The 13,426-nt window shown below is 52.3% G+C and overlaps 1 protein-coding gene across 1 annotated transcript in view; it reads right to left on the bottom strand.

Annotated features, from left to right (window-relative positions):
* The window catches only part of BSPRY (B-box and SPRY domain containing), a 20,613-nt gene extending 7,594 nt beyond the window's left edge, over positions 1-13,019 (bottom strand). The window contains exons 1-4 of the mRNA XM_029913097.1: positions 12,753-13,019; positions 10,770-10,868; positions 9,011-9,241; positions 2,632-2,657 (exon numbers count right to left, since the gene is read on the bottom strand). Of these exons, the coding sequence (XP_029768957.1) occupies positions 2,632-2,657; positions 9,011-9,241; positions 10,770-10,868; positions 12,753-13,019 (623 nt within the window). The remainder of the gene's footprint in view (positions 1-2,631; positions 2,658-9,010; positions 9,242-10,769; positions 10,869-12,752) is intronic.
* Between the last annotated feature and the right edge of the window lie 407 nt (positions 13,020-13,426).

Below are 13,426 nucleotides of genomic sequence, written 5' to 3'. Positions count from 1 at the left end.
TTGGGGAAGGGGCGGGGAATGGGCAGAGTTGGGGCGGGGAAGGGGCGGAGTTGGGCCGGGGGTGGGAAAGGGGCGGGGCCAGGGCCCGTGGAGTGTCCTCTTTTTTTATTTTTTAAATATGGTAACCCTACGTCTCTTCATCTAGAATCCCCAGTGCTGGTTTCAGGTGGGTTTGACTCCAGGCAGTTACAAACAGACAAACCCCAATACCAGCGAGTCATTCAGCTTCCCACAACTCCAGTCGACACAGAGCAAATCGGTCTGAGACAGCTCCACAGAATGGGGGTGTACAATGAACGTGCTAAGGTGGGCCAATCAGATTTTCCTGTAAGGCCTTTTATAGACAAAGCCGCATTGCTATGGGGTAGGGACAGCCAGCAAAGTAACATGCTGAGAGAGACTCCTGAAGGATCTGACATAGCATGGAAAGGAGACAAATCCAGACAGTAAGTGGCACACACATGGTGTTTATTGGGCTCGTAAGGAAAGGCTGAGGCCCTGAAGTTTAATGCTAATCACCTGCCATGCTTTATTGCTCAGGCAGAAGGCGGAAATGTGCAACAATTACTCCTGGTGAAATTCTGCGCCACTGCACATGCACAGAATTTATGTCCCCCACAGATTTCTTCGCTTTCCCACAGAAAACTGACTTTCTCACAGGGAAGCAAAGGGAAGCCACAAGAGCAGTCATGTGACCCTCCCCAGCAGTATGTTTCTGGTACCCAGGGCAGCCAGCAGAGAGGTAAATCAATGTGAGGCAGGGGTGGGACTGGGGAAGACATGGCTGGTGGCTCCTACCCTGCGCCAGGCTCAGCTGCTAGTCCTGGCTGGGCTGGAGAGGATGGGGCTTCCTCTTCCCTTACACAGCATCTGGGGCCGGGTCAGACCCACCCCCAGATTTTCCCCCCAGCTGTAGGAAGCTCTGCAAACTCCTCCCCTGCCCCGCTTCCTACACCCATCGTTCCTCAGCTTCAGGGGGAGGGATCCTTCTACAGGGAGCTGCTCCCCCATCCATCCAACCCCCATACATCCAGGCCCCTTCATACCTGACCCTCCTGCCAAGCCTCACCCCCCACATTCAGAACCCCCTGATGAGCCCCGCTCCCCCTGCACCTGGACCACCCCAACGAGCCACCCGCACCCGGATCCCCACCCCACTGAGCCCCACTCCCCCAGCATCTGGATCCCCCACTGCACTCCCCACACCCAGACCCCCCTGTCGAGCTCTATCCCCCCGCCCCATGCCCAGACACACACCCCCGCTGAGCCCTAACCACCTTCACCTGGACCCCCTGCAGAGTCCCATTACCATTGAACCTAGAACCCCCCAACAAGCTCCTGTGCATCCAGATCCGCCCCCCGCACCTGGATCCCCCACTGAGCTGCCCACACCCAGATTGCCCCACACAGAACCCTCTCAACCCACATCTGGATCCCCCCATAAGAAGCCTTCCACACTTGGATTCTGCCTTGCTGAGCCTGCCTGCCCACACCTGGTGCACCTGGCATGGAGGGGAAGGGCTTTGGGGTGTCTCTAGGGCAGGCCCGGTCCTTGCGCTGTATCAGGGTTGGGTGCAGCCTCACTGCTGAGTCTGTATTCCAGGGTGCAGCTGCACAGTGATCTCCCACCTCTGTGCAGCCAGTGGCCTGTGCTCCCCAATGCCAGGCTGGAGCCTCCACATTGATTTGACAAATAAAATTTGCAGAATTTTAAAATATTGTGCTCAGAATTTTTATTTTTTTGGTGCAGAATGCCCTCAGGAGTAAATAATCAGGATTCCAGGTAGTGCTAAGAAGTACTATAGTTAGAACTAACCCTAGGGGGCACTCAAAGCACCCAATGCCCACCCAGTGAAGGACAGCCCAATTTCAATCCTAGTTGTAAAATCATCGCCTTAGGCCACGTCAGGTTCCCCTTCTCAGGAGCAGTGACAGGCACAGACAGAGCAAGGGGTGCTTGGTACCAGTGGCAGCACTGCCAGGCTCTCACTCTGCACCTCACTTGTCTGTTTAATAAGGAGGCTGCGTGAATGCAGAGCCCTCAACTAGAAAGGCTGAAGACAGCTTTAAATTGTTACCCCTCTGTGCAATGCTGTACTGGGCCCATCTGCAGGTAAGGAGCACTGCAGGCTCTGTGGACAGGCAGTCCCCAGCACTTTCCTATGGGAGACAAGAGGAGCTTTTCCATAGGCTCTAATGGGAGCTAGATAAAGCCCCAAATCATCATCTGCTGAAAGTGAAAAAGGGTGTGCTTATGTGTGCAGCACACTTGTGCGAGCGTGTCCCGGGCATCTGTGGAAATCAGCTTTACTACATCTAGATCCACTGGGTGTGTCCTGGCCACCAGGATTTCTAGGTGCCAAACATAAGAATTTAGGTCCCCACATCTGAGCCATAGTGCAGCATGTGAGGCAAAGCCACAGTGGGACATTTTGGGCAAGGGGCATTTTATATGCATGCAACTTCTCAGCCCTCTGGCACTATGCCCTGACCAAAAGCAGCACCAGTCAGTCCCCTGCTGTCTGGCAATGACATGCTGCTCTATGCTGCACACGAGCCGTGGTGTGAGACGCTGGGCTCACAGAATGGGGAGAGTGAGTCAGGAGGGGCCGTGAACATTTGATTACTCACCTCTCGAAGATCTCCTGCTCCGCGTGCTGGGGACAAGGAGAGAGACAATCATAAAAGCTGAAATTCTCATAAGAACATCCAGACTGGGTCAGACCAATGGTCCATCTAGTCCAGTGTCCTGTCTTCTGACAGTGGCCAGTGCTAGGTGCTTCAGAGGGAATGAACAAAACAGGCAGTCGCTGAGTGACCCAGCCCCTGTTGTCCAGTCCCAGCTTCTGGCAGTCAAAGGCTATGGATATCCAGAGCATAGGGTTGCATCCCTGACTATCTTTGTTAATAGCCGTTGATGGACCTATTCTCCAAGAACTTACTTAATTCTTTTTTTAACCCAGTTATAGTTTTGGCCTTCACAACATCCTCTGGCAATGAGTGCCACAGGTTGACTGTGCCTTGTGTGAAGAAATGTTTCCTTATGTTTGTTTTAAACCTGCTGCTGTTAATTTCACTGGGTGACCCCTGGTTCTTGTGTCATGTGAAGAGTAAATAACACTTCCCTATTCACTTTCTCCACACCAGTCATGATTAGGCTCTATCAGATCCCTCCTTAGTCATCTCTTATCTAAGCTGAACAGCCCCAGTCTTTTTTTTTTTTCTCATATTTTCTTGAGGTCATGGAATCATTTCTGTTTCAGCCTCACCAACCGCAAACACTCAGAAATCATGAGTTCAGCCTCCAAATCAGGAGATTAGCTTAGAAGTCACATGATTCCAAAAAATAATCAAAAGTGTGATCATTTTATTGCCTTCTGGTTTCTGAGCTTTTAAGGAACATTCTGGTCCCATTTAAAAGCTTCCCTCTGCAACCATTAAAGCTAGAAAATAATGTATTTTTTAATGAAACCTGAGATTGTGGCAATCAATAGTCTCAGAAGTCTCCTTTTCATTTTTGCTGCCCTTCTCTGTACCTTTTCCAATTCTAATCTATCTTTTTTGAGATGGGGCAACCGGAACTGCATGCAACATTGAAGGTTTCTGTGTACCATGGATTTATATAGAGGCATTATTATATTTTCTGTCTTATTATCTATCCCTTTCCTAATGGTTCCTAATATTGTTAGCTTTTTTGACTGCCACTGCACATTGAGCAGATGTTTTCAAAGGACTTTCCACGATGACTCCAAGATCTTTCTTGAGTGGTCATCGCTAATTTAGACCCCATCATTTTGTATGTATAGTTGGGATTATGTTTTCCAATGTGCATTAATTTACATTTATCAATGTTTTCTTGCCCAATCATCCCGTTTTATGAGATCCCCGTGTAACTCTTCGCAATCAGCTTTGGACTGAACTATCTTGAATAATTTTGTATCATTTGCAAACTTTGCCGCCTCACCATTCCCTTTTTCCAGATCATTTAAGAATATATTCAACAGCACTGGTGCCAGTACAGATCCCGGGAGGACACCATTATTTACCACTTTCCATTGTGAAAACTGACCATTTATTCCTACCCTTTGTTCCCTATCTTTCAATCAATTAATGCTCCATCAGAGAACCTTCCCTCTTATCCCATGACTGGTTACTTTGCTTTAGAGTCTTTGGTGATGGACCTCGTCAAAGACTTTCTGAAAGTCCAAGAACACCATGTCCACTGGATCACCCGTATCCACATGCTTGTTGACAACCTCAGAGAATTCTAATAGATTAGTGAGGCATGATTTCCCTTTACAAAAGCTGTGTTGACTCTTTCTTAACATGTCATGTTCATCGATATGTCAGAGAATTCTGTTTTCTATTAGTTTCAACCAATTTGCCTAGTACTGAAGCTAGACTTACAGGGTCTCTTCTGGAGCCTTTTTTTTTTTTTTTTTTTAAATTGGCATTACATTACCTATCCTCCATTTGGCATGGAGGCTGGTTTCAGCAGTAGGTCACGTACCACAAGTAGTAGTTCTGTAATTTCATATTTGAGTTCTCGCAGAACTCTTGGGTGAATACCATCAGGTCCTGATGCCTTATTACTGTTTAATTTATCAATCTGTTCCAAAACTTCCTCTATTGACACCTGAATCTGGGACAGTTCCTCAGATTTGTCACCTAAAAAGAATGGCTCAGGTGTGGGAATCTCCCTCACATCCTCTGCAATGAAGACCAATGAAAATAATTTATTTAGCTTCTCCACAATGGCCTTGTCTTCCTTGAGTGCTCCTTTAGCACCTCGATCGTTCAAAGGCCTCACTGACTATTTGGGTTTGTCTACACTGGCACTTCGTCAGCAAAACTTTTGTCGTTCAGGCATGTTAAAAAAACACCCCCCCCCACCCCCAAACAAAAGTTTTACTGACGAAAAGCACCAGTGTGAACAGCGCTCTCCTGCCGACGAAGCCGCTGCCGCTCATGGGAGGTGGAAGTTTTTTGTCAGTAGGAGAGCTCTCTCCTGCCGACAAACAGCAGCTACACTGCGCGGCTTTTAGCAGAACAGCTGTGTCACTAAAAACTGCCTAGTGTAGCCACAGCCTTTGACAGGCTGTTAGTTTTTGTGTCTTTTGCTAGTTGCTCTTCAAATTCTTTTTTGGCCTGCACTCGACTTGCCAGAGTTCGTGCTTCTTTCTAGTTTCCTCCCTAGGATTTGACTTCCAATTTTTAAATGTTGCCTTTTTGCCTCGAACCCCCTTTGACGCTGCTGTTTAACCATGATAGCATTTGTTTGGTCTTATTGTTTTGTTTTGATTTGGGGTACATATTTAGTTTGAGCCTCTATTACGGTATTTTTAAATAGTTTCTGTGCAGTTTACTAGGCATTTCACTCGTGTGACTGTTCCTTTTAATTTCCATTTGACTAGCCTCATTTTTGTGTAGTTCCCCTTCTTTAAAGTTAAATGCTACTGTGTTGGGTTTCTTTGGTACTTTCCCCCTGCATGGATGTTAAATGGAATTACATTATGGTTGTTATTACTGAACGGGTCAGCACTATTCACCTCTGGGACCAGATCCTGTGCCCCACTCAGGACTAAATTGAGAATTGCCTCTTCCCTTGTGGGTTCCAGGACTAGCTGCTCCAAGAAGCAGTCATTAATGGTGTCTGGAAACTTCATCTCTGCATCCTGTCCTGAGGTGACACGTCCCCAGTCAATATGGAGATAGTTGAAATCTCCCATATTATTATGTTTTCTATTTTTGTAGCCTCTCTAATCTCGTGGAGCATTTCACAGTCACCATCACCATCCTGGTCAGGTGGTCGGTACTATATTCCTGCAGCTATATACTCTTATTATTCAAGCATGGAATTTGTATGCATAGTGATTCTATGGCACAGTTTGATTAATTTAGAGTTGTACTATATTTGGCCCTATGCTTTCCCACAGAGTGTCAACCCCCGACCAGTGTGACTTACCCTGTCATTCTATATTTTATATTTTGTACCCTGGTATTACCGGGTGCCGTTGATTGTCATTGTTCTCACACAATAAAATCTCTCCCTGGGCACTTATGCAAAGGTCTCAGTGGGTTTGGATGTCTTCCCAAGTCCTCCATCCCCCTCGCCGAGCCCGCCCCGGCATAGACAGTGTCACAGCGAACCCCTCACCCTCCCTGAAAATGGCTAAAGCTGCCTCCTGGGGATTGAGCTTGTGCCGCCGGCGATGCCCGAAGCAGGTGAATTGAATAAGTTCATGCAGCAGGAAAATCCGCCTGCCACAGGTAGCCAAGGATCCTCTCGCCCCCGTCCCTGATGGCTCCGTCTCCTGAGACCCGCCCTGGTGCTTGTTCTACCAGCTGCTCTGTGGCCTGTTATCTAACGTGCCTCCCACAATGGCGTCCGAGACCCCTCAGTGCAGGTGCCTTGCAGTCAGGCCATCTGCAGCAGGAGTCCTCCAGCTCCCCAGCCCCACATCCATCCCAGAAGGCTTTGTTGCAGCACTTCAGAGGTTTCCCCTCTCTCCTGCTGGCCTGGGTTGTGAGAAGCACAACTGCCCTTCCTGGGCCCTGTGGGAGAGCAGCCCCATCTCCCTCTTCCTGGCTCAGGCTGGGGTGGGGCACATCCTCCAGTGCCTCTTGGGCTCCATTTCCCACAGTGCCATCAGGGCTCTGCGCGCTCAGACCCAGCACAGTGTGGGCAGGGCATAGGGAGCTGCTGGTGGCTGGACACTGCGGTGCTGTGTGCATGAGCCACGGGCTGGCACCCGCTGCACCCAGGAGCCTATTCCTGCTGCATCGTTCCCTCGGCACCTCGGTGTGGGACCCCGCCACTTGCACTTGTCAGTGGTGTCCCTCCCCCGCTTCCACACGAAAAGGACATCCTGGGCTCGCTCAAAGGCAGCCCAACCAGTAGTGATAAGACACCATTAACAGAAATCTATTTCTGTGGGGCAGATGGACCAGCCCAGCCATTTCCACAGGCAGGGAGCTCCAGAACACGCAGTGCCTTCTGCACAACCACAATCTATCGATTGAGAACTACTGTTTAACATATTGGCAACTACACAGCAGTGACGCCTCAGTGCATTTAACCCACAGGAAGCGCAGCTCTTTAGCACAGTCATTACAGCCCCCCCATCAGTTGTCTGACTCATGGCATCTCAGCTGCTTACTGCAATTGTACTTTGCCCCCACAGTCTGTCCCAGGTCCCCATCTCCTCAGGGAAAGGCCTAAGACCTGGGGGTGATGACAGCTCCAAACCAGACATCATTCTGTTATCAGCCAAACCTCACATTTATATCAGCTTTCTCATTATGGAGCCTGCATTAATTAGCCAAAGTAAATTCAGGAAGATTTCTTTGCACGGTGTGTGGTCAGTTGGTGGCACTTTCCATTGCGGGGGTTAGAGAATCCTATTCCAGGGCTGGACAATTCTAGGATCAATCATATTTGTAGCTATACGTGCGGTCAGTGTGTTCATCTCTCCTGCTTCGGGCCATAGTCTGAGCCCCACAGAGCCAGGAAGGAAAAGACAAACACGCAGCACTCCTGAGTAGAGCATTGCAAGACCCTTCCTCTGACACATCAAGTAGGGTGACCAGACAGCAAGTGTGAAAAATCGGGACAGGGGTTGGGAGGACTGTCCCTATAAAATCGGGACATCTGGTCACACTAACATCAAGTGTCAGCTCCCGCCAGAGACCAACCTCTGACCCAGTGTGGAAACATTTACAAGCCTCACACCGCCCCCACCCACCACCACTGCTACGCAGCAAAGAGCCAGACAGACCTTTTCACCCATTACTCTCTTGCTGGCTGGTATTTAACAGATCTCGTGCTCCAGCCTCCCGTCTCTCTGGTGGGACAAGTCTGACTGGCCAATACCAGAAGGCGGAATAAAAGATTCACTGTTATTCGTATCACCACTGGTTCACTCCACTGACCAGCCAGAGAGCAAAGCTTCTGCCACTCACTTAAAGTTAAATGAAGCTAAGCAATGGCTTAAGGTCGGGGAAACAGGATAACTGCCTGCTAACATCTGACTGGAGAGGAATTGTTAAGGTGATCCAAGGTGATTTAATAACTAATGGGAAGGAACCAGCCAAAGGAACGTGCAGACTGAGTAGGAGAAGTACCCTCACACCAAGGTTTGTTAGATTGCAGGAGATCTCTCCAGGGAAAGGCAGGGTCCCAAAGATCGAGCCCTGCTCTGCACGACAAAGTCACTTCAGTATAACCACGTCGCTTGGGGGTGGGGTGGGGGTGAATGATCCACGCTCCTGAGCGACCCAGTTATACCAACTTAAGCGCCGGTGTAGACGGCACTATGTCAGCGGGAGAGCTTCTCCCACCGACACAGCTACTGCCTCTCATAGAGTCTATTAACTATTTAGTCGACGGGAGAAGCTCTCTCCCATCGGTTTAGAGTGTCTTCATTAAAGCGCTACAGTGTGCAGTTGCACCGGCGCAGCGTTTTAAGTGTAGACCTGCCCGGAGCTGTTTAAAATCAACAAAGAACTAGAAAAACCCATGAAAAATCATGTACCGGCCTTCTCCCTCTCTGACTCCCGAGTCCAGTCCTCAGATGCTGAGGCACTGCTTGGGCCCTTGGGGTCCCATCTGCTTGCAAGGGAGAACAGGCAAGGAGGAAGCAATGCAGCAGTTAGTGCTGCTCTAGCCCAGCATCCAAAGGATGGTGCATCCCGAGCTTGGAAGAGAATTCTGATATTCTCCCATCACCCGCAGTAAGGGGAAGACCAGCGGGAACATTTCAGAAGCTCCCTCACCTGTTCCTAGCTCTTACGGGGCAGCCACATTTCTCTGGTGATTCCAGCCAGGTGACTCCCTGGGTAGCCACAGCTGCTTCCCAGGAATGCAAACCCGAGTCTCTCTTGAACTCTGGCCTCCTTGTTGTCAGTGCAACAAGCTGCCGAACTGCTGCACTCAAGAGTCATCAGCTGCAGCGAGAGAAGCCTGGCTGCAGGCTAGACCGGTTCCTCAGTACAAGACTGTGGTACTTACCACCAGGCCGTGGTCATCCAGGTTGGTGATCATGTCCACTAGGTAGGTGCGGAGGGCAGCCAGTTTCTGCAGGGACTCGGTCCAGTGAGCTCGCTGGGTCAGGATGCTCTGGTGAGTCCTCTCCTCCTCCGCGTGCACCTTCTCCAGCAGTCGCTGCTCTTCGTTCTCACACACATTTCTCACAAAGATCAGTCTCTGGATCACCACTTCCCGGGCCCAGCTGGCCGCGCTCTGCCACAGCAAGGACAGGGGAGGGAGAGGTGTCAGGCGCCCCTGCCTCAGCTCAGCAAGCACTACATGCAGTACCACCGGCATGCTGGAAAGCTACCACCGGAGCTGGCTTTCAGTGCACTCTAACGCTGAGTCAATCCACCTGAAATCACCGGGATTAAAGTGGTGTAAACCAATGTGAGATCGGAACCAGGCCGCTCTACCTACCAGCTATGGTGTTTCTAAGGCACTAGCTGGTATCGCCAGGGCTACTAAGTGCCAACTTGACACCCAGCAAGGCCCACATTTCAGCTTCGTACAAAAAAGTTTTACACCATGTAATATTAGGGAAACGATCTCATGCTGACGAGCCAAAGGCCCAGCCTGCAATCCCTGGTGCAGGACAGCAGCTCTGGCTCCCTGCAGCAGTCCCAGTGGACTCAACTCACATTAGGGAGGGCTTGCAGGATTAGGCCTGACAGCTGCCGTTCCCCCCTCCCCGCCCACCATTCACTCAGCAGCGGGTCTGCTCCAACTGAAGCATGTCTGTGCAGTCTTTGCAGCCCAGCCATTGCAGGAGGGCAGGAGAGGCTGGAAGTGAACTGACTGAAACAAAACTGAAACTGACTAGCCTTTTATTGAAGCACAGGCACCAGCAGGGAACCAGGAGAAGTTAGGGTCATTGAAGTGTTCAAAGCCATTATTGCTAACACAGGCCTGGTCTACACTAGAAAATTAGGTTGGCATAACTACATCGCTCAGAGATATGGAAAATCCACACCCCAAAGTGGCGTAGTTAAACCGACCTAAGTCCTGTGTAGACAGTGCTAGGTCGACGGAAGAATTCTTGGGGAGGTGGATAAACCAGGCCGATGGGAGAAGCATAGGGAATAACGTCTACACTGTGGCATTACAAGCATAGCCATACCCACAGAGTATTTACACAGAAATAGCTGTCCGGATTCTCAGTTATACTACGGCCACTTTCCCCTGCTCTCGCAGTGTAAATGGGCTTTAAAATCAGTGTAGGATGAAACAGATGCTGCCAGAGAGGTGTAACGTGGCCCCGGCGAAAGGGAGAAATAGACCTAGTATTGTTATCCTGACACGGTCGCTTTAAAGGAAAGCACTGCCCGAGGGAGGCATGGGAAGCAGCACCACCTGAACTGAGAGACGAGCAAATTCAAGAGCAAACTTCAGGGTTCGACTCCCGAGCACATCCCCAGAACCCAGGCCAAGGTCATCTACAAGAGGACGGGGCAGCAGAGAGGGTGTTGGAAGCAGTGCATACACTCAGCTGGCTGCCTCAAGGAGTAGAGTTGGGGTTTACACTGCAGGAAACCAAGCAAAACTGTCTGTTCGTTATGGGGACGGTCAGATAGGGAGAAGGGCCTAAATAAAATCAGTAACCAAAGAGTAAAGCCATCTCAGCAACCCTGGGCAGCCAGCACTAATATTGCTGAGTGGGGGTATGTTCACCTGTGAGATGCAGGCTGCACTAGCAAGCTCAGGTCCACATTACCGTGCCATGGAAAGAAAAGAGAATTACCAGAGCACTTTGGTTCTTCCCTGGCAGCACCTCGGCCATGTATTTGGTGATCGCAGCACTCTGCAGCTGGAGCTTCTCACACTGATCCACAATTTTATTCTGAAATATAGAATCAGAGCTCTGGAGTCACAGCCTCTCTCGGAGCATCCTCTGCCCATCGGGCACCGTGAGCGCTCAGCTTTCAGAAGTGTTGTAGTCATACGGTGTCCCTTCACTAGAGCACAGGCTGCATGAGGTCCCCGGGAGCTTCCGGCTCTCAGCCCCATTGCAGTCAGCTGCAAGCACACCCCAGCTTTACACAAAGAAATAAACCCCAGATTTGTAATAAAACCAGATCCTTGCCTGAAAAAGTCACAAATGGGCTAAAATATCCCTAAAAGTTAGTGGGTTTTAATTGGTAAGATCTGTCCTGGACTCCCGATCGCCAGCGATAGTATCTGTGCGAGAGGAAGAGGTGGAAGGAAGGGAGAAACGGTTACATGCAGCTCACCTAGGCCGGATTCTCTGTCATGTTCTGGTTCCTTTACATCACTCTGGCATTGTGAGGAGACAGAACCTCAGTGGAAATGGCCTCTGGGACTATCCCTGGCATAAGGGCTTTCTCCACACAGCAGAGTTGCCAGAGTGCCTTTAGCCACCTCCCTAGCCACTGGCATAGAGTGTGCACGAGGGGAGGGTGCAAGCATGGCCAGATCAAAATAGCTCCTGCTATTCTCAACTGGGATGACTCTGGAGGGCGGTTGCAGCCAAACATAAATTGGAGCAGTCCTGGGGCTGCTCTAATTTATGCCACGAATGGGCAGCCCAAGCTATGGAGTGTAAAGCAGCCTTTGCCCCCTCCTGCAACAAGCACAGTTTAGCCAGAACAGACTCTGAGCCAGAGTTTTCCCTTTGAAATCTGTCATTTCCCTTGGCAATAGGACAATTCCTATGTGATTGCTGGGAACCAAACCTGTCATTTGGGTTTAAATGTAAAAACCAAGCGACAGGAACAAGGAGGCCTTTACACTTTATTTGTGTTATTTTGATCTAGCCTGAAATTCCCAGGGCACCGCAGAGAGGGCCCAGGCCCAGATCCCTGCGCACCTGCTTGTTCCTCAGAAGTATTCTGCCAATGGGTGATATGAACAGGTCAGCGGGGGGGCCTGACAAGCTGTCTTATTCCCATTACTCACTCCTGTAGATGTGTGATTGGTCACCTAAGTCACACGGTATTGTTTCTGCTCTCGGATTGGACGGCTGAAACTTTTTTAAACCGGAGATTGGGGCGACGGGCACTTTCCAGGATCAGTTTCTAGAGGGAGACTGGCTGGTGCTGGCCGCTGTCAGGCGCCGCGTCACAGTCACACCCGGCACCCACCGAATGAGGTGCCGGTAACCCCCGTGTGTGAGCCGTCAGCCCCGGCCCGTGGGCCCAGCAGCTGCTCAGCAAGTGCGGCCAGGCCACGGGAGGGGCTGGCCAGGCTGGCTCGGCTCAGGCAGCGATCCCTGCGCAGAGCTGTCCCTGCTCCCCGTGCTGATCTCCCTCGGCGGGGCGCTCGCAGTGACCCCCACCCTAGCCCAGCGCCAAAGGGGGACCCGGCCTCCCCGGGGGCCTGTCTCCCAGCACGTGTCTGCGCAGCGCCTGGCACACCCCGGCCCTGCCCTCACCTGGGCTCTCTGCGCTACAGTCACACGCAGCCGGAGCCCCGAGGGACGGCACCCACAGGGCTGGGAAGCGGCCCCACGGCAGCCCCCTGCGCTCACGGGCAGCGCCGGACTCTCCCTATGAACCGTCCGGCCCGAGTTCTTCCCACGTCCAGGGAGCGGCTCCGGCTGCTCCGCACGGCGCCGCGGGCTGCCTGCGCGGGAGCGCCCGGAGGGGATCCAGGCCAGCGGGCGATGCTGGGCGTGGGGCGCCCCCAGGCAGCCGGCGGCCCAGCCCCCCCCCCCTCTTCCCCGGGGGCCAGGGCGAGCAGCCCAGCCTCCGCGCCCGGCGCTTACCCGCAGGTCCGCAGCCTTCTCCTCCAGCGCCGTCACGCGGTGGCCGCGGCAGCCGCCCAGCCTGGCGCACTGGGCGCAGACCAGCCGGCGGTGAGCGGCGCAGAACCAGCCCAGCTCCAGCCCGTGCTCCGGGCAGCTCTCCCCGGCCAGCCCCGCAGCGCGCTCCGGCTCCGCCCGCCCGGCGCTGCCGCCGGCTGCCCCCGCCTGGCTCCGGCTCCCCGGCTCCGCGCCCGCGGGCGGCGGTAGCCCCGTCCCCTCCTGCGCCATGGGCCCGCGCTCGCGGCAGGACGGAGCCGGAGCCGCTCCCGGGCGGCACCTGTCTCAGGTGCGGGGAACTGACCGGCGGGCGGGGCTGCAGGCGGAGGTGACGGCAAAGTTAGAGCGAACCCGCCCTGCGCGCACACCCCGAGTGCTGCACACACAGCCCTGCTCGCGCTCTGTCACATACACACGCACAGCCTTGCTCGCTCTCTGTCACACACAGGCACCGACAGCTTCTCTCTCACTCTCTCACACACACACAGCCCTGCTCTCTCACACACAGAGGCACCGACAGCTTCTCTCTCTCTCACACACACAGCCCTGTTCGTGCTCTCTCTCTCACAGACAGACAGACACACACACACACACAGCCCTGCTCGCTCTGTCTCTCTCTCTCTCTCTCTCTCACACAC

This window comes from Terrapene carolina, unplaced genomic scaffold (assembly GCF_002925995.2).
Source record: "Terrapene carolina triunguis isolate 2854851 unplaced genomic scaffold, T_m_triunguis-2.0 Scaffold449, whole genome shotgun sequence".
NCBI lineage: Eukaryota > Metazoa > Chordata > Testudines > Emydidae > Terrapene > Terrapene triunguis.
Note: the sequence above shows the minus strand (reverse complement) of the source record. Positions and strands in the feature narration are given on the sequence as shown.